Source organism: Cervus elaphus, chromosome 13 (assembly GCF_910594005.1).
Source record: "Cervus elaphus chromosome 13, mCerEla1.1, whole genome shotgun sequence".
NCBI classification, from domain to species: Eukaryota; Metazoa; Chordata; class Mammalia; order Artiodactyla; family Cervidae; genus Cervus; species Cervus elaphus.
In genome coordinates this window covers 23,307,023-23,328,126 of record NC_057827.1, presented here as the reverse complement: position 1 = coordinate 23,328,126, position 21,104 = coordinate 23,307,023, and the positions used below count along the sequence as shown (strand labels likewise).

The window sequence follows — 21,104 nt, the reverse complement described above, 5'->3', positions numbered from 1 at the left end:
CAATCATGGGTCTTATAGAACTGTATGTTGCATGAATTGTTTCAAGTAGCATAGTCATTGTTATTTTCCATCACAGACTCAATCACAGATCTGTTAATGCAAGAAACAAGAATCTTGTAAATAGGCAGAATACAAGTAGCACAGCTATGACGTAATCAGGTCATCAGTAAGTGCTAATACCCTCTAGGAGTTACATAACTTTCACTAGAAAAATTCATCTTTATGGTTGAGCAGGTATTTCTGCCTTAGGGACGGCGGGTTAATAATAATGCAGATGTACAGTGCACACTGGAGGGGAGAGAGGAGGTCAAAACAGGCAGAGAAAAATACTCTGCTTTTTAAATTTTTCTCTGCTTGCTTTAAAATATGATTTTATTTCAGTCCTTCTTAAGATTTTCCCCATGATGTGGATCGCCTCATGGGAGCCCTCCCCATTCCCCCCTCCTTCCACTGGGTGAAGATCACATATTCCAGGAGCCCAGGGCCGCAGTGGGGGTCCTCCCCTTCCCCTCTCCCGCAGCCCTGCTTGCCTGGCCCCTGGCCCTGCTGACACCAGGATGCTGGGCTCGGGGGCTCTGTGACTGAGGACAGGAGATGGGTGGGGCCTTCACAGCCAATAGTTACTGCAAAGGGCTCTGGTCTCCATGCAGGGGAGCAGGGGGCACACACACATGTACACGCACGTGCACTGAAATGACACAACTGCACACCTTTATAAAGAGGCAGCCGATGTGTCACGGCCCCTTTAAGAGTTAGGAGGGCAGGATGTTGGCATTGTGGTGGGGCCCAACTACTTGTATTGCAGGCTGGGCCACAATCCCTCCTGGGGTTCATGTGTGGGTGGGGAGTCAGTGGGCGGGGCCCCCAGAGACCTAGTTTAAGGTGAGAGTGGAATTTGGCCAGGACTCTTTTGAGCTCAGGGCTTCCCAGGTGTCTCAGCGGTAAAGAACCCACCTGCCAATACAGGAGACATAAGAGATGTGGGTTCGATCCCTGAGTTGGAAGATCCCCTGAAGCAGGGCATGGCAGCCCACTCCAGTATCCTTGCCTGGAGAATCCCATGGACAGAGGAGCCTGGTGGGCTATAGCCCATGGCGTCGCAAAAGTCGGACATGACTGCATGACTAACACACACACACACACACACACACCCCTGTTCTGGCCAAACTGAGCGTCCTGTCTTAAAGGGAAAAGTTACTCAGACCTTCTTTCTTCCTCATGTTGTTAGGGGTGCTGAGACTCTGCCCCATCCCCACACCAGAACCCCTCCTCCTTCGAGAGACTGGGGGCGAGGGGGTGGGTGTTGGCGGGGAGTGGGCACAGACCCTGGGGCAGCCCCTGCCTGGGGCATCAGGATTGGAACCACAGAGGTCAGGGTGGATTCAGTTCCATAAGAAATTGACCCCCTTTTCTTCCTCCATAGCCTGTGAAGACTCTTCTGTAAAGAGGGCAGTCTTTTCACAATTTAGTTTCCTTTTCATACTGAGACAGGAGGTAGATGGACCCCATCAGGGTAAAGTGATTGGAGATACATTCCCTATGGGCCAAAACTCCAAGACTAGAGTAGCAAAACTATTAAGGTAGGAGGCTGCGCCCTGCATATTTCTCATTCTCAAAGTCAGGAGACCACCCTGACCACACATGAGCAGAAAAGCTCCTTGGAAGTCAAAAGGGAGTGATGCTAACTAATGCCAGGCTACCCATAGGCCTCTTCGGAAGAATCCATCCTGTCTAAGAGATGCATGCACTCATGGGAGGATACTGAGATATACCAAACATGGACTCTGAACCAGGCAAAGCAAAATGATTGGCCAAAGGAAATCCAGAAGAAATGCCCCCTAAAAGTAATTCAAACTGCCACGAGGGTGTGACTCAGTGACTCTCCCTGACTTTGCCTGTGTTTCTATCCACCCGTACTGTACTCTTTTTCCTCTTAATAAATAGTTGACCTGTTTCACATCTGTCTTTGTGGAAATTCTTTTCTGCAAAGCTGAAGGGCCAGGCCCTGGCCACTGACCACTGGTCTACTGGCTAGGATCTGTGCTTTCACGACCAGGACCCGGCCTCAATCTTGGACTGGGAACCCAACCACCGCTCTAAGCTGCTGCAGACCAAGGCCATCTGAGATCAAGACCATTAATTCAGTGCCCTTGTTGGAAGAACCTTTATTATAGAGTAACAGGAAAGCTGCCCATGGCCTTTCCTCCCACTTATCAGATCCTTAACAAATCAGTTCTAACTGCAAAAGAGTGGAGAAATTTAGAGACCCATTCAGGGGGTACACTGTTCTTTAGAATAGAAAATATACACGGGTTAGGGTGTATTAAAATTTAAAAATCATTTTTCTTCTTGGTTGCAGAGTCATACTCTAGTTTTGCCGATTGACCAAGGTGTGTCCAAGTAGACTTCTAGAAGGGATATAAATAAAAGGCGTGAGTGTAGAGAGAGCCATCCCAAGAGAAGGGGAGACAGGATTGGAACCCACACAACTCCGTGGTAAAGATGGTGAAGGTCACAGCAAAGCAGAAGCACCAGATGGACACTCATTGTTATGGCCACGCTTTCCGGGAAACAAACTCACTCAGAAGGACAATACAGATAGTGGAGTGCAGGTTATTACACAGGCGGGCCCAAGGCAGAGTCTCCTCTTAGCCAAGGACCCTGACCAGCATTTGTGAAAATCTTTTATACCCCATGTGTACATGTCCAAACCCACCAGCCCAAATCCCTTGAGGCTTACAAAGGAAGGGTAAATACAATCACAATAACCCCATCATTCACGTGTTATGTGTTCAAACAGTTAATAATCAATAAGCCTGTGGTTACATTCAATAGGCAGGGGTGATTAGGGTCTGTTTTCTCTTAGGCAATGAGTAACCTGGATGTGATCTTCAAGACTCCCCTGCCAGGAGGGGGTCTTATCCTTCCATTGTCATTCCCACAGGCGCTAAGCACAGAGTTCAGAGTCCATTGGAGAGGCGGCCTAGCACGATCAGCACGGACAGGCCTGAGATGGAGTCCAGGCCCTATGAATTCTTCTTCGTCATTACACCCCTTCCCCATTTCGGAGCGTCCATGCTGGTCACCAGCGAGAAGGGCACACAGGTGAAGAACAGCTGTCCCAGGAGGAAGGAGAAGCCCACGATGGGCTTGAAGCTGGGGCCTGAGGAGAGGCTCATTGTAAATCTTGTGCTCAGCCAGGTCACTGGCACTGCTTTTTAACCTCGTTTGCTTAACAGCAAAAGGCTTGTGAATAGTTAAACACAGCTCTGGGGTTTGATTGACTGGTTCCTGTTTTGATGTGTCTGTTTTGCTTAGTTTCTGTCTTAGTTCTTCATTCTCTAGAAATATATGACCACTGACCCCGAGAAAAATGACTTGCTGATCTGGAAAATGTAAGGGCCACATCCAAGTTTAAAAGCCAGCAAGGTGCCTCATGGTTAATTTAAAGTCTCCACAAACAGCATCACGGGGTTTCCCCAGCGAGCAGCCTGTAGCCCTTTCCTGCTCCCCTCCTTGCATAACTGCTGGCTGAATCTTGCAGGGGTGGGAGGTGGCTCTTTTGCACAGTGATCCACCTTCTCCCCTTTTGACCGGCTGCCTTCACATAAGGCTCCTTTTTTTCTCTCCAATGCTTCTCTTTCAGTATTGGTTTCTTCAGAAACAATAGCCAAGGCTGAGCTGGGATACAATGCTGGCTATCCAAGCGGCAGTCAGGTCCCCGGGGCTCAGGCCCCTCCATCTCCCCCTGGGACGAGGAGGGGGGTGAGGCTGGGAAGGTTGGGGAGGATCTATAGGTATGTTGCTAGAACTACAACAGAAGAACTGCAACAGCTACAGAACTTGCTAGATTCCGGAACTTGCCCTGTCCCTCCCCAGCCCTTGCTCACAGCCTGCTTTTGCTTTCTGTTGAGAGAAGGAAACTGGCCTCTGAAGGAGCAGCCGAGCTGCTGAGTGAGTGAGTAGAGGGTGTGCGCCCCGGGAGCCCCTCCCCACCCATTTGAACCTAATTTTTGCCCTTTGGAACTTCGGGGTCATTCTGGACCCACATGAGTGGGATATGGCTTGTTTACGACTCTGTACCAGTCTCTCCCTGAGTGAGGATTGGTTTGTTTGTTTGAAATCCACTCTGGGGGAGTGAGTGAAGTGAAGTGGGGTGATCTACATCCATCCCTTCTAGAAGTCCACTGGGACGACTCTTGGCAGATTGGCACACCTGGAGGTGTGACTCTATAACCAAGAGAAAGGGGGTTTTTAAATTATAATACAGCCTGGTCTATGTATGTTTTTGATTCTGAAGAATCGTGGCCCCTGAATGGTTCTCTATATTACTCCACCATTTTTCAGTTAGAATTGATTTGTTAGCGATCTGGTAAGTGGGAGGATATTCTGTGTGGGGGTCTTCCTGTTACTCCATAATAAGGGTTCTTCCAATAGGGCACTAAATTAACGGTAAAAAGAAACTAAACTGTGAAAAGCCTGTTTCCTTGACGGACGAGTCTGCAAGCAAGGGAGGGAGAAGGGGTCAGCTTCTTCGGGAACGGAATCCACCCTGACCTCTGTGGTTCTAGTCCCGATGCCCCAGGCAGGGGCTACCACGGGGTCTGCACCAACCACCCCCACCCCTACAATCTGTGGAAGGAGAACTAGTGTCGGGGCGGGCACAGCCTGAGCGCCCCCGAGCAGGAGGAAGAAAGGGAGTCTGAAGCAGTCTCTCCCTTTAAGACCCCGATTGGGTGGAGGGGCAGGGAGGGGTAGATTTCCACTGAGACAATTCCCTGCAGGAGGTCTGAGTGTTAAGAGGACTAACAGTTGACTATTATCGGATTTATACTCGTTTTCCACCTCAGACCTACTACACTGGTTAATTACCGATCCTCTATACACAGATGATCCACAAAAAAATGGTGGAAAAGTTCATTAGTATTTTTTTTTAGCCCACCGCCCAACATGGGCTGATACACAGACATGGGTGATGATTGTGTTCACAGCGGATGAATGGCACCCTGTTCTAGACACAGCCCAACACTCATCTCTCGGTATTTGGCTTCTTGAGGTGTTGTAAGAAGGGGGACCCCTTCCAGGGTCCGAAACTGGGCTCTTGTCTAACACTCGGAAATGAATTGTCCGAGGAGACACATGTGCTGACAAAACAAGAGAATTTATTGGGAAAGGGCACCCGGGTGGGGAGACGGAGGGTAAGGGAACCCAGGAGAACTGCTCTGCCACGTTGCTCAAAGTCTTGGGTTTTATGGTGATGGGTTTCCGGGTGGCCTTTGGCCAATCATTCTAACTCAGAGTCTTTCCTGATGTCACACACATCGCTCAGCCAAGATGGATGCTAACGAGAGGGATTCTGGGAAGTGGACAGAAACGCAGTGTCTTCTTTCGGCCTTTCCCGAACTCTTCTGGTTGGTGGTGGCTTATTCCTTATCAGGATTTCCTGTCATAAAACAACTCATGCAAATGGTTACTATGGTGCCTGGCCAGGGTGGGCGGTTTCGATGGTTTTGATCATCTTACTTCCCCTAACAACTCCCCCCCCCCCCCCCTCGGAGAGACTTCATACTTAAGATACTTCTTGGGATTTGGGGCGGAGATCTCTTTCTTCTGCAACTTCTTCCCCTTGTGCATGGGCGTAGGCCTGCATAGCAGAGGGGAAGTCTCTCTCTACCTGATCTAAGTTGGGGTGTTCCACATCTGAAATCAGCTTTCACCCTCGTAACAACAGCAATTCAGTTTGAAACTGTTGGCTCCTCTCAGAGATGAAATAGACAGGGGCCAGACAGGAGACCTAACGGGATGGTCATCACTGGTCCCCAGAAACAGGGGGCAACATTTGGGGTGAGGGCTGCAGGGTTTGTGACTTTTTTTTTTTTTTTTTTGATTGGTTGGTGGTGAAGCAACAGAGCTGTGCTCCAGGAATCTTGTGTTTAGTCTGAAGTTACCATCCTCCAGCTGGGTGGGGGCTCCAGTTCTGTAGAAGAACTCAAAGACATTGTTATGCATATTTTTTGAGTAGGAACCAGGACCCCGTCTCAAGGCTGTACCACCATTTGATTGTTTCCCCTCTATTTCTGTATCCCCTCCCTTTCCCGATTAGCAATTGTTTGAATCCACCCTTTGGAACCAGGGAAGGTCAAGGAGGCTGAATGACGCCTATATTCTACAGATAAGAAATGGAAAACACACAACAGACCTGTACTCCAGAGCCCCAGAGTCCTGCTCAGTTTTAATTTAGGGAACAGGGCAACTATGACTGTGATAACTTCCTGTCAAAACGGGGCATAGGATTGCCTTAGCTTGGAGAAGAGACACTGAATTGGACGTATTCCTGAGTTCCAACTTCTAGATCTGAGTCTTGTATGATTAAAATCTCAATCCCTTGGTCTGCCATTTTGTTGTAACAGACCCAATTAGTAGCTGGAGGAGGGATAACTGGAATTTTAATAGACAAAATAAATCTCATTTCTTTTTAGAAGAATAGGCCTGAAACCCAGTCTGAACGTGGCACTTCAGGCAGACTTGTAGCCAGGTTGCCAGTTGCCTGGTTTTATAAAAAGTAAGGTTGCAGTTACTAGCTTCCAGCAGACATTGTTTTGAGAAAGGTGGCACCTAAGCCTGACACGACTCAGAAAACTCAACTGTTTAGCAATACAATGTCTAATCTGAAATTACACCCATGGTAACACCTGGTTATTTCCCAGGATGTCTGAAACATAGCTACTCTATTTTGACTTTTAATTGTAAAATTTTCTTTAACAGCCAAAGCAGATGTCACCATTAATGATGTCAGTGTTTTTCTAGGTATGAGAAGATGCAAGAATTGGAACTCGTAAAATCTTCTCCTGAAAAGATCTAACTATCTGAAGGCCTGTTCTGCCAGTTTTTCTCAGAGCACTGAGTGCCTCGTTCCTGATTTTCACCCTGAACTCCTTTCAGGGCCATTGAAAGTCAGCAGTTGCAGTGGCCATGATTTAATCTCTGTAGATGTAGATGGCAAGTGTCAATCTTCAGTTGGCAGAGCACTTTTTTGCTCATAAATTTGACCATGATTTTGAGGGGGGCATTTCATGACCATTTTATCCCATGGTGCTGAGAATGTCCATTCTCAGGTTTGGCAAAGATTTTGCTGACAGGCCACTCAATGTGCTATTACTGGACTAGGCCATAAAACAGTATCCAAAATTCTCTGGACCACCTGTCTTACTAGCCTCTTGGTCCAGGAAAATATTCCCTCTTGTTGCTTCTTCCCATATCTAGAGTTACACTGTTACCATCATCAGTCTCTATTAGAGGCCTGACACATATTTGACAGTGTAAGAAACAGCAATTTTGTAAAACAGGTGAATACAAATAACAAATACAAATAACATAGCCAGCAGTATTAGTAAAGTCACAAGTAAGACTTAAGTTAAGAGCTTCCATTAGATGTAGCCCAGTATATCCCAGGTCATCTGACTTAGTCTACTCTGTAGAATCTTTATCTTCCAGGGAAATTATATACTGGCAGCACCATCTATAAGGCACATAGCCCAGTTTTCTAGTGTTACTAGACTGATTGTCCTTAGTATGATTTAATTGTTTCCAACATAGAGGAGACTAAACTTAAACTACCATAGCCTGGTGTTATCTATATAAATCCACCCCATAATTGTGGGAGATTTTTCCTCCTTTGCTGAAACTTTGCTTGTTGCTCTGATTGAGCTTGAGTAATAGAAGAAAGCTCAAATTTATGGCCAGAGTCAGAGCAGGCATTATTAATTGGCCTGGTGAGGGGATCCCATCTAGTAATATCACAGTGACCTGAATATGACTATAATTTTAACCAGTTAGAGCCTTGTAGTAGAGAAATTTACTAAGGTAACCCAGAACTAGACACAGGTAATTGGCCACAAACCCAACAATTGGATTGATTTCTAAAACTAGCATAGGATCAGGCCTATGATAGAGAAGCATTTGATTTATATACAAAGCTCTAAGAAGTCAACAAAACATTATAAATGATCATATGAATCAGGTCCAGCATCTTGGGCAAGCAGTCTACCTCTGATGTCGTCATCTTCTCATCCTGGTGTAGTGTAGTTTCTCCTGATAAAAAAAAAGTCCTTCCATCCAGGTTGGAGACAGTCCCTTAAATTATGTCTTTTTCCAGTCCTGGTTGCAGCTCATGAAGCATCTGATCTTCATCCAAGGATAGATTACTGAGATAAGCTTCAGAAACAAACTTAGGGTGTTCTTTAAGAATTCAATTAAATTTTACATTAATATCACACAACAGCAAAGAACTATCTAAGAAATGAGTCTTACTACCTCCATTGGTAGACCTCCATTAACAAACTGGGATTTAACATTTATTGAAACATCTTTTTCTCCCTAAAATTACCCTCAATTTTATCAAATATAACCAAATTAAGGCTAGCTTGTTTGCAAAATAGATCTGTTCTCACTAATTTTGGTCTGATGATTTATATAACCATAATTAATCATATATTTTTTATTTTGCTGAAACCTTTATAGAGTCGCAGACTGAACTTTTAATATAAAACAGGGCTGGGAAACACACCAAAGGCTTATCACAGATTTTGCCTAAAAAAATCTAAGTGAATTCTTCCCTTTTTAAGGTCTCAAAAATTCCTTGAGATTTTTGTACCTCTTAGTGAGATAACCTTCCTAGCTCATTTAATAAACTTACTGGAAATCTAAGAGTTTCCAATTTCTGGAGGAGTCAGATAGAGAGAAAATATAATTGTTTTGTTTATAACATATAATTTTACCAAATTATTTTCATAATTAGTTTGAGAGGAAGGTTTTTCCTGCTCCAGAAGACACAAGATTCAAACCTGTAATTTTTCAGATAGAAACCATAAAAGTTATAAACATATTCGCTGGTGCATTCAGTCCTTTGTTAACTTTTGTGAAGTCATCAGGTTTTTCATTAGAATACCAGGACATATCAAAATGTTAAGAACTGCACATAATTTCTAGGATATCTGTATTAGTAATTTTACCATACATTATAACATGAACAGATTCATTACTCATTTGATAATCTTTTTCATGTAATTTAACCAACCAAGTAAACACAGTTTAATATCTCTCTTTGGGATGTTTCAGGGGCCCTCTGAAGCACCCCAAAGTTAGCTAGAGGTCAAAGGAACTTCAAGAGAATTAGATTTAGGAAGTTTTATCCAAAAGATAAATTAAAAGCATTTAGAACATTTGGTCAGATTTAGTCAGTGTTGATGGGTGTATCATGTAGCTTGTTGATATGTCACAATGGGCATAAATACCAAGGCTCAAGGTCTACGGAAAGTCAGTTCTGCCATCTTGGACTTAGTTAGCTCTAACCAGTTTTCTTGTGGCCGTGTCATTCCTAACAAAATCCATTAATCTAATTAATTGTAATCCAATTTTAGAAAACTCTGATCATGCATAACTCTTTTTAGTATTTTCTCATATATATATATATATATGTGTGTGTGTGTGTGTGTATGTTTCTTACTGAAAACACACTTCCTACTTTCCTTTAGCAACTAAGAACTAACCTTTATATTAGCGTTTTATAGATTGGTGAGCATAAATACCAGTGATAATTTCTAAAACCCTTGCTTTCTTAGAACATTTTAGGATAGCACCAAACATTTTTCATTTATAGTCCCAAATCTCTTTAGTTTTTCTGTAAAAGGAAATTAGTGTTTAGTAGTAAATGTTTCAAAAATCTTATTTTATTTGGAAATGACCCAACTATTCAATAGGCTTCCAACACTTAATACAATCTTGGAAATTCAAGTTACACCAATCTGGAGAGACTATTTTAGACAGATTTTCCTAAAGAATACTTATTCTTAATAGAGTTTATATAAAAGCTCATATCTCCTTTACATCTTTTAGAAGTTTCTTCACTCGAGGTAATTTCCTTATTGACAAACTTGTAACAGATATAATATTTAACTTATATTAAACCTAGGTACAATGAAAATATTCTACTTAATGTTAGTTACTCTAAGACATGTCTATATTAGATAGGTCAACAAACAAACATTAATATCAGGTATTTAATACTGAATATTTCCCAGTTCACCTGAACCTGGAATTTATTGTTTAATTTAGAATTATTTGATTTGTAAGCGCTTACCTTTTTTTAAGCCAATTAAATAGAGCTCATTTACAAATTAACCTCAAAAGTATTACCCAGAGACAAAGACATACCAAGACATATTTAGACAGACACAGAGCAAGATCTAGCTTCATTTTCTAAGTTTAGTCATGAATTAGATTTTACAATATAAAATTTACCAGTTTATAAAAAAAAAAAAAAACAGTTGAAACAAATAAAAGTTTTAAAGGCTTTTTCCCCCTTTCCCTCAGTCTCAGGAGTTAGAGGTGGTCTAGATGAGTGCTCCTGAGAGCCCTGGTCTCAAGGCACAGGGAAAGAAAATCAAGTTCTAACAAAATGGCAGCAGGTCTAAACCAAATGGTGGTGAGACAAAGCAAAATGGCCACCAAAAATCACAACACAGAACACAGTTAAAACACACACATATAAACCTGGCAGTCCTCATCAGACACTCCCTTAAATACAAGAATACAGTCTCTCAGAAAACCTTCTATAGAGACACAGAGCTTCAGATGTCTTCAAAGATTTCAAAGGGAGGAAAGGGAACCAGGTTGAAAGATGAAGGGAGAGGAGGCGGGAGAGGGGGACAAAAGGGGTGGCCTTACAGACGTCTCCTGCCACCTGCAGATACCTAGGCGTTATGGGACTTTACCCTGGGCCTCCAGAGAAGGCAGGACTGGAACTCGGCCCTACCAGAAATCAGAACCAGAATTCGAGTTCTCTGCCAAAAAGAGGTGATCAGTCTCCAACCCTCAGCTCAGGCTGAGGCCCTTTGACCAGATTCCTGTGTCCAGGACTGGAGGATTAGAAAAACGGGGAAGGATAGGAAGGGTTAAGAAGAGGAAAGAGAGAGGGAAGGGGAGAGAGATCAATAAAGTCTCTTGTTCGCCACCGGTTGGTGCACTCTGGCCAGTTGTCCGCGTCAGGAGGAGACCAGGGACAAAAAGGTCCCAGTTGCGGCCGCTGGGTCTGGTTCATTGGCAGGCAAGCTGGCACTTGAGTACCCCAAGTGGTCAGGATGTCAGTCTCAGTGAAGGAGAGTCCCCACCAGAGTCGCCATTTGTTGCAGGAAGGGGGACCCCTTCCAGGGCCTGAAACTGGGCTCTTGTCTAACACTCAGAAATGAATTGTCTGAGGAGACACATGTGCTGATAAAGCAAGAGATTTTATTGGGAAAGGGCACCCGGGTGGAGAGCAGTAGGTAAGGGAACCCAGGAGAACTGCTCTGCCGCGTGGCTCAAAGTCTTGGGTTTTATGGTGATGGGATTAGTTTCCGGGTGGTCTTTGGCCAACCATTCTAATTCAGAGTCTTTCCTGGTGGTGCACGCATCACTCAGCCAAGATGGATGCTAGTGAGAGGGATTCTGGGAAGTGGACAGAAACGAAGTTCTTCTTTCGACCTTTCCCAAACTCTTCTGGTTGGTGGTGGCTTATTAGTTTCATATTCCTTATCAGGATCTCCTGTCATAAAACAACTCATGCAAATGGTTACTCTGGTGCCTGGCCAAGGTGGGTGGTTTCAATCAGCATGCTTCCCCTAACAGAGGGATAAGTGGACAAGCCTGAGTTGGGTCACACGGCCACAGGCCAAGGGGCCTCCAGAAGCTAAAAGAGGCAAAGAGGGACCCTCCCCTGGGGCATCAGAGACAGAGAAACCCTGCTGACACCTTGTTTCAAAACACTGATCTCCAGAACTGTGAGAGAATACGTTTCTGTTGTTTTAAGCCATCAGTCTTGTGATAATTGGCTGCAGTAGCCCTAGTAGACCAAGATGAATTTCTAGAAATTGAAGATGAAATTTTTTTCATATTTTTTAAGTTTCCAGAAAAGATTCCAGACCTCCTGCTCCAGAGCATGATGGTCACATGGATCCCAGGACTCCCTGTCATATCCTGTGTCCCCCAGTGTCTGAGACTCACAGGGAAGCATCCACTGATGCCCAAGGAGCCAGGAAGGAAGGAAATAAGTAAAGGGGATGGAAAGGACTAGGGTCCCTGGAGAGGACCAGCTGCACCTGTCTGGGGTGGTGGAAAAACAAAATGCTCTGGGAAGACGTGGTCTCATGCTTACAAAACAGGAAAAAAGAGAGATACTCCCTACAAATGGGTATGCATGTATGTACACACATGTCTACATATGATTTCAGAGCATTTGAAATGTACTGAAGGCTGAGGTTGAGGTTGAGGACATGGATGCTCCCTGGATGGAAGGGTGGACGCTCCTGTGAGCAGGCGGGAAGCCTGGCCATGCCAAAGACAGGAAACCAGTCAGAGGAGAGATGATCGTAGTCCTGCTTTATGTCAATTATGCATGAGAATGACAGAAATATAGAAAACACTAAACAGAGATGAGGATGGAAAACAATATAAAGAAAAGAGCCTAGCCCTGCATGTCTTCAGCAACCCCACTGCCAAGGGAAACAAACCAGGTGACACTGTACCTCCTGAGGCTTGAAAAGGAGCTGTAATCCGGATTTTCATGTGAAATTAAAGCAATGTGCAGCCACCAAACACTCAGGAAAGAAATAGTAATACTACTGAATCTACATCATTTTTTCATGAAAACGCTGTGATGGAAAACTGAACACATTGAGTCCACCTCGAGTACAAAGTGGTTTACAGCCCCTGATCTGCAGCAAATCAAGCTGCATGTGCTGATGTCCAGAGTGGGGCCAGGACCTTCTGGGTCCTCTGTGAGGGGGCGGGGAGGTAGCTGGCACGGATTAGGGTTCCATGTGACAGGCCCTCTGATGAACCTGTCACATGCTTTTGTTCATTTAATTGACACAAAGTAGGTATAGAGACATTGAACAGATAGGGAAACTGAGGTTCTGTTGAGTAGCTTGCCATGATCATCCAGCCATGAAGGCTCTACTCCTTGTCTCTCTGAGTGTCCATCTCATCTCCTCCTTCTCTGTCCTTCTGGCACCTCCTCCTTCCTTCCTCTGTCCCGGCCATGACCTTCCCGGCTCCCTGTCTTCCAGTCCACACGCCTGGCTGCTGGTCAGGCGGGGCTCAGCCACACCCAGGCTGTGGTCTGACGGGGGCACCACGTCCAGGCTCACAGACTAGAGTGGAGGAGGGGCTGCTGGGAGACTCAAACAAAGCTGCTGCTTTCCAGGTGGGGGAACAGGGGCCCAGAGAGGGCACAGGCCTGACCCAGGGTCACACAGTTGGAACCCCCATGCCTCCTCTTCTCCATATCCTCTCTGATGCATTCAATGGATTCAAAGCATTCAATGCATTGAAGTTGTCTCTTAGTCTTAGGTGGAATTTCAGGGTGAGTTCAAGTAATTAAACTGGGATCAAACTGGGGTACAGAGGGCATGACACCCCCTGCCTCCCTCACCCCATGCCCCTCCTCACCTCGGCAGTGCCCACTGGGAGGCCAGCACGCTCCGGGGCTCCACTGGAATTGGGGCTCAAGAAGCTTTGTGAGTCTCTGGAGGTTCTCAGGTTTGCTCTGTGTTTCTCTTTCCACCTCAGCTTGTCCTAGGGTTTATTGTCAGCAGAAATAACAAGGGCCCTGATGGCAGGAAGCTGGCTGGGGCTCAGGGTGCTGGCCCTTCAGGCCTGGGGACCTCTCAGCAAATAGTCCCTTGGAAACTGGGCAGCTGTCCCTGAGGAGGGGCGGGCTGGGAGGGGCCTCACTCCCCCACACTGGACCTGGGAGGAGCCCCTGTGTGAGCAGGACTGAATCCCTGGCTGGCGGGACTGCCTTGGGCAGGTGACCTGGGCAATTCCATGGTCTCCAGGGTCTCTGCCACTCTGGCCACGTGTCCCTGTCACAGCCCTTAAACCCCTTCAGGCCCCTGATCTCCTGTCTCAGTTCCAGTCCAGGCCCCTCCTCCATGGGGAAGGTTGGCTCCATGCCTGCATCTCTTCTGGGTCAGAAGACACCTACTGGGCTGCCTCAGGGCCACTGGGACCCTGGAATCCCCCCAGTCATCTCCACTCTGTGCCCCCTCCAACCCCACCCAGTCCTGGATGAATCCTCAGGACTGTCCTCTCCCAGGGGTTAGCAGGGGCCTCCTCTTTCAGCTTCTGCCCTTTAAAGGGGGTGATCACCCGTCCATCCACACCCCTTCCCTGAGATGCCCTGAAAGGCTCCTCATCAGCATCAGAAACAGCATCCTTGTTCATTTCCAATCCCTTCCTCCCAGCTTTGAAGCTGCTAACCAGTCTCCCAGGCCAGGAGAATCCTGCTCAGGTAGGACTTCTCCTGGATCTTTCCAGACTCCACCTGGATGGCAGCATTGGAGCCCAACACTGTGTTAATTTATTCTATGGTTCCTCGATGTCGCCCCACCTTGGAGTCATGCTGGGTTGGGCTCCTTCCTCAAAGAGGAAGCATCACATGTGAAGGCAAAAATGCGTGGAGGGGATTCACAACAGTCCCTACCCCCATGTCATCCTGTCCCCACAGCCTTGCTCTCACCCCATGGCTCCTCCCTGTTCACCCCTGAAGCTGCCCTCCTCTGGATGGGGCTGTGTCCCCTCAGATGGCAGCTCCTTCTAGTGATGGCTGCGGGGAGGTGAGGCGGGGACATGTGTCTCTTCAGGTTGCTATAAAAGGAGGCCGTGGCCCTGAGGATGTCTCCTTTGTCCCAGAGCCCTGAGTTTTGGTCCTGGACTCCCACCCACGGGCCTGGCTGACCTGCTGGGCTGTATAACAAAGTGCTCAAACCCATGACTTTTTTATTTTTAACTTGGATTTCCACTGCTACGCTTTCAACCTTAGGGAAGGCACTTGACTCCTGGTTTCCCATCTGTAGAATAAGGTTAGCACAACAATAAACAGTTCCTTTTTGAGAATCCTTGGGGTCAGATATTCTCCAGAATTCAGAATGTTTCAGTTTTGACAGGTGACATGATACATATACACTATAAGAGACGACACCCCACTGGGGTCTGAAAGAACTTTGTGATCAAACACATTACTGTTTCAGCAAATGGACTTTTGAACATTTACACTAAGTGAAATTGCTGGGCCTGCCGGCTAGATGAACAGGTCGAGGACGCAATCACCAGAGCACCTGAGAAATAAAAGACTAGGAAAGATGGGGTTGAGAGGGACGGAGTCAGCTTGTGACTGATTCCGACGACTTTATTGAGGGGTGACATACATATATATACTAACAGGATTCACCAAATTTTAGATCAAAGACTTGCATACGTGCAGAACTGCAGACACTAGTTTTAGCTCAGGAGTTTTATCTTAACTCCAGCAGAGCATGGCACCAGCGTCTTACAATCAGGTAAAGACTACCTAGACATAAGCCATTCACAGGAGCCCGATAATCTTATCAGAGTCAGGAAAATGGGCAAATGGTGGCTGCAGCGATTTCCTTGAGGGAGGTGAGAAAGGCCAATTTGCACTTTAACAAATCAGGGGTGGCGGGACAGAGAGGGACCTTTTGATCTCTCTCAGGGCCGAGAAGGGGCCTGAGCAGTCAGGCCGGCTCCCCGCATGAAATAAGAAAGAAGGAAAAAAGTTTAGTCCCTCAGTCTCGTCCTACGCTTTGTGACCCCATGGACTGTAGCCTACCAAGCTCCTCCATCCATGGGATTTTCCCGGCAAGAGTAGTGGAGTGGGTTGCCATTTCCTTCTCCAGAGGATCTTCCCGACCCAGGGATCAAACCCGGGTCTCCCACATTGTAGGCAGACGCTTTACCATCTGAGCCATCAGGGAACGCCAAACAAAACCATATATGGTCTCCTATGCTTTCAGCTCAGAATTGGTTACCAAACAATTTTTTAAAAATTCTTTTTCCAACTTGAAGGTTTGTGGTTGTAGAAAAGACCATGGTATCCTGTATTTCTGTAGATATTGACATGCAGCAGAAAGACATAAAAATGTTGGTGGTTTGAGGCCAGATCCAACCCAGCTGTGAGATGAGACAAGTCTCCTGATGAGGCCAAAGGTGATGGGGTGGGGAGAATCATTCTGGAGTGTCTGTGATCTTGCCTGAGTGTCTGAGCCACTGGTTCAAACTCCACAGATCCCGAGCCTCAGCCCTCACAGGGCCCTGAGCCTTTTCTGATCATGTCACTCAATCTGCCTTCAGATCTGGATCTTTCTCTGGTGAGACCTAAGTGAAGACCACTCCATACTGGTGACTCTAACCTGCCGGACCTTCACAACAGCATGTCCACCAGGAGGATAATCCCACACGTATATGATGTGGACTCCCTGTGCTACTTCCTCCGCTTCCCGCAGACGATCTCCATGTGTATTGCCTTCTCCCTGGTGGCCAGCATGGGCCACGAGAGGGGGGCTATAGGTGACTGGTGCCTAGCCATCTGGTGCCTCTGTTTCATCATGACCTTCTTCATGTCTATGTTCGAGTACCTTTTCTATAGGGACAACTTTCCTTTTTTCTGGTACAAATTACCCATCACCTATGCCTGCTATGCGGCCCTCCTCTGCCTCTCGACCTCCATCATCTACCCCGTCTTCTACGTCCAGTACCTGCCTCATGGTCCTTCCCGAGACCGGGCCATCGCTGCGTCTGCGTTCTCCTGCATCTCCTGTGTGCTCTATGCCACAGATGTGGCCTACACATGGAAACACTACGGGTTCAAGGGCATCCCCTGCTATGTGCTCACATTACCAGGCCTGCTGAAGATTCTGGAGAGCTTTGTGGCCTGTGTCATCTTCGTCTTCCTCAGCAACACCTCCCTGTACCTGCACCAGCCGGCCCTGGAGTGGTGCGTGGCCGTGTACTCCATCTGCTTCGTCCAGGTAGCCGTGGCCATGCTGCTGCGGCTGGGTGGCTGGGAGAACAGACTGCCCCTTCCGCTCCCCATTTTCCATCTGGGGCTGACCGTGCTCTCAGTCCTCCTCTATGTCAGCGCTCTGGTCCTCTGGCCACTCTACCAGTTTGACGAGAAGTTAGGTGGACAACCCCACTGGGACAGCGATATGAGCTGTGTTGTTGAGCTCATCGACTATGGCTGCGTCTGGGAGCAGCGACTGGCTGTGGCCGTCCTGACAGCCATCAACCTGCTGATCTACGTGGCCGACCTGGTGTACTGGACTCGCCAGGTTTCTGTAGGGACTGAGCACCAGCCCAGTACCCCTTCTCCCCTCCACTCACAGGATGTGTCTTTACAGAGCTCTGCTGTCCCCTGATGCCCTCTTCCTGGCTCCCTCTCTCCCTCCTCACATCCTTCCCATTCATCTCGCTCACTTTTCTGTTTTCTTCCCTCCATCTGTTCTGTCTCCTTCCTATTGTCCTTGGTTGCCCATGTCCTGTTTTGCTTCTTTCTCTTGCTTCTCTCATCGTTTCTACATTTTCTGCTTTTTACCCCTGTTCTGGTCATCCTTGGTTTTCTCATCTCCTGTGTCATGACCACCTCTCCCCATTTTCCTTCTCCTGATCCATCAGGACCTGAGACTCTTTCCTTCTCTGTCCACCGCCGTCTCCCACCTCATAAGGTTCTGACTTCACAGCATACAGCCCTCTGTGCAGCTGTTCACACCCTGGGCCTCCGGAGGGGCCTCATTGCCAAAGCGTGTCTGTCCCCCCTGGGAGTGCCTTAGTTGTTGTGTGTTTCTGGGTTTGGGACTGAGGGTGGGTAGCAAGGCATCGGGCCTCATTTCTCCCAATAGAAGGGAGTGTATAGAGGCACCTCGCCTTGAAGTAAGGAAAAAAAAATTCTGGAGGTCACTGATTCCCAGTGGGCGAGAGTCCTAAAGCAGAGATTTTGGATCCCTGGGCCCCACCTGATGCTCAGCCTCACCTGAGATTGGTTCCAGAATTCTTCCTAGCTTACTAAACACTGGCTGCCTAGAGGGCATCATAAAGGAATTTAGGATGGCTTCCACCCCCAACCAATCTCTGAAGAATCAAAAAAGGAGCTGGTGAAGAACCCTAGGGACTTGGAGATACCTGTCTGCAGTGTGGTGAGGGGCAGCGACGTGGCCCTCCCGCCTCAGTGATCAGAACAGCAGGTCCTGCCTCTGCAGGGAGAAGAGCATGGCCACTGCAGCCTTAAAGCTGATGTTAGCTTGAGATTCATTTATTTATTTATTTATTTTTGTATCTTTTGGTCTGGAGGCCAAAAATTATTGGGTGACTTGTTCTTAAAGAGACAGTTTCTTTTCAGAATTTCTTGGGCACGTGGTTTGGGGGTGGGGTGGGGTGGAGTGGTTGTTGCTGCTTCCATCATCAAAGGAATTGCATTGCTTGAGTGTGAGGTGACACGTATGTTGTTTCTGTGTACCTGTTGCTTTCTGCTGCTGCTTCCTGAGTTTCTGGAATCAGGTAAAATAAGTATATAATTAAAAATTTTTTTCTAGATCTTTGTGTTTCCATCAGCCCCTGCTGTCAGTCATTGGGAAAAGCCCTGTACTTTTTCTCACACACATAATGTTCTTTTTAATCTCAGTATAAAGATAAAGAGCTTCCTCAATGGCTCAGCAATAAAGAATCCATGGGCAATGCAGAAGACAATGGAAGAGATGCCAGTTTGACCCCTGGTAAGGTAGATCCCCTGGAGAAGGGCATGGCAACCAACTCCAGTACACTTGCCTGGAGAATCCCATGGACAGAGGAGCCAGGTGGTCTACAGTCCATGGGGTCACTCAGAGTTGGACATGACCAAAGCCACATAGCATGCATATAAAGATGAGAGGGAAAAAACAAAGAAACAAAAAGCCCAAACAAAAGCCACATATTCTAATATCCCCAAATTGACCTAGAACTCAAAAGAGTCCTAGTCAGTTTTCACCCTCACCCAAAACTATGTTTTTGAGAACCACTCCCACTGACTCTCCACCTCCACCTGGACCAGAGTCTGGGGATGTGGCCCAGACTCTGAGGCAAGAGGTTGGGCCTCACTCCAATGTCAACATCCTGCCCCCTAACTCTTAAAGCGGCCATGACAACACCTCAAGGCCTCTCTTTAAAGATGTGTACCAGTATGGATGTTCAGTGCACCTGTGTGTGTACGTGTGTGTGTGCTCATGTGCCGCCCTGCAATGACACCAATAGCCCTATATAGGAACTGGTGACGGGAAATGCACCACAAGCCTTCTTCTCCTGCTCTCAGCCACAGAGCCTCAGACCCCAGCATCCTATTGTCACCAGGGCCAGAGGGGCCAGACAAGCAGAGCTGTGGGGGAGGGGAGGGGAGGGACCCCCACTGCTGCCCCTCACTCCTGTCCTGGGATGAAGCATGTGATCTTCACCCAGGGGCAAGTTGGATGGAAGGAAAGGACTTCCAGGAGGTGGTCCCTGTGGCAGGAAAATCTTGAGAAGCAATGAAATAAAATTCCTATTTTAAGACAAGACAAGAAAAATTTAAATATGACATTGTTTGTCTGTCTGTTTCAGCCTCCTGCTCTCCTCTAGTGTGCATTATTCATCTGCATTGTGCCTTAACCAGACCTCTTCAAGGGAAGAAATACCCATTTCACCATAAGGGTGACATTTTCTAGAGGAAACCATGTAACTCCTTAGAAGACAGCACTGCTAACTTACTTAGGACCTGATCAATGTCTCTAGCTGTATTGCTTGTGCTCTGCTTATTTTAAAGATTCATGTCTTGTTTCTTGTATTGCCAGATGTGTGATTAAGTCTGTGATGAAAACTAATGGTGACTAGGCCTCTTGAAATGATTCATATAATACATATAGTTTTATAAGATCCAGGATTAAAATGCAGTGACTGTTTCCATATGGCTCAGTGGTAAAAGACCTGCCTGCCAATGCAGGAGACTCTGGGTCTGGAAGATGCCCTGGAGAAGAAAATGGCAACCCACTCCAGTATACTTGCCTGGAAAATCCCGTGGACCAAGGAGGCTGGCGGGCTACAGGCAATTGCATCACAGAGTCAGAGGCAACAGCGTCTAAACCACAACAACAGCTACAGATATGGGAAGAAGCAACAGGAAGGAACCATCTCCTCAGGACTTGGGCCCAGACCACCTCTTTTCTGGGAGCCTTTTTGTCCTCATCCAGTCCGATGACTTTAAGATTCCACTCATCAATAAATATTCTTGCTCACCAAGTGTGTGTGTGCCAGGCCCTATTCTAGACACTGCACAGAGAGCAGAGAACAGAACCAAGAGTTCTGCCCTTGTGGAGCTTGCACTCTAGTACACGATATGAGCACATCAATATATAACTTCAAGTCCGTGGGTGATAAATGCCACGATAAAGGGAACACGGGTGAGAAGAGTTATCAGAGTACCTGGCTGGGGGAGGGGCAAGGCTGCTCTGTGTACATGACGTTTAGGAAGAAGCTGAAAGAAGAGTGTAGGCTAAGTGAAGACTCCAGTTCCTGTCTCCGAAGATGATCACTATTGGTATCCAGAGTCATATACACCTGCCTCCTGATCTCTGCCTCCAGATGTCTCAGGACATGTCACACTCAATATGTCCAGTCCCACCTCTTCAATCTCCCACTCCCGAAACTTGGTGACCCTTCCTCATCTTTCCCATCTCAATCCATGGCACCACCTTCACAAACACTCTTCACCATATGCTCCTGAACCCACCCACTCTACTTCATCTCTAGACCACCTGGTCCAGATCCACCCATCCCCTCACCTGCACTCCTGCCATAAGCTTCCAGATGCTTCCTCTATTTCCATCCCTGCCCTCAAAGACTGGTTTGGAGAAAATTCAAAGTAAGATACTCTGAAGGTTTCTCTTTGCTCCTTTAGGATAGAACACAGACGCCCCAATGTCATCCACCCGAAAAGGCCTGCAAGCTCAGACGCCTTTCTACCCTCCAGCCTCCCCTCCTCCCTCCAGCCACTGACAACGTTTCCACTTCTCTTGGTCATCTCAGAGCCTTTCACCGTATATGTCTACACACCACTCCCCACCCTGAGGTGAGACCTGAGTTCAGCTGGGCACACAGTGCTCCTGGCTCAGTCTTTGCAACTCTAGTCTCAGTTTGCCCATCCAGAAAATGGAGAGAGTAGCTCCTACTTTTAGTCATAAAGGCTGTTAACTGCACCCTGCAGAGAA

At 46.9% G+C, this 21,104-nt stretch overlaps 2 protein-coding genes across 5 annotated transcripts in view; both read left to right on the top strand.

Annotated features, from left to right (window-relative positions):
* The window catches only part of LOC122706591 (myeloid-associated differentiation marker-like), a 38,602-nt gene extending 20,184 nt beyond the window's left edge, over positions 1–18,418 (top strand). For 2 of the 4 annotated variants that reach the window (XM_043921888.1, XM_043921885.1), the window contains one exon: positions 16,189–18,418. In XM_043921888.1, coding sequence (XP_043777823.1) covers positions 16,269–17,255 — 987 coding nt within the window. In that variant the 5' untranslated portion in view covers positions 16,189–16,268 and the 3' untranslated portion in view covers positions 17,256–18,418. Of the gene's footprint in view, positions 1–3,880; positions 3,959–14,282; positions 14,330–16,188 lie in introns of those variants that run through there. The other 2 variants (XM_043921887.1, XM_043921886.1) reach the window with 2 other exon arrangements.
* LOC122706593 (myeloid-associated differentiation marker-like) overlaps positions 1–21,104 on the top strand; it is a 74,459-nt gene that overhangs the window by 33,700 nt on the left and 19,655 nt on the right. The window lies entirely within an intron of this gene.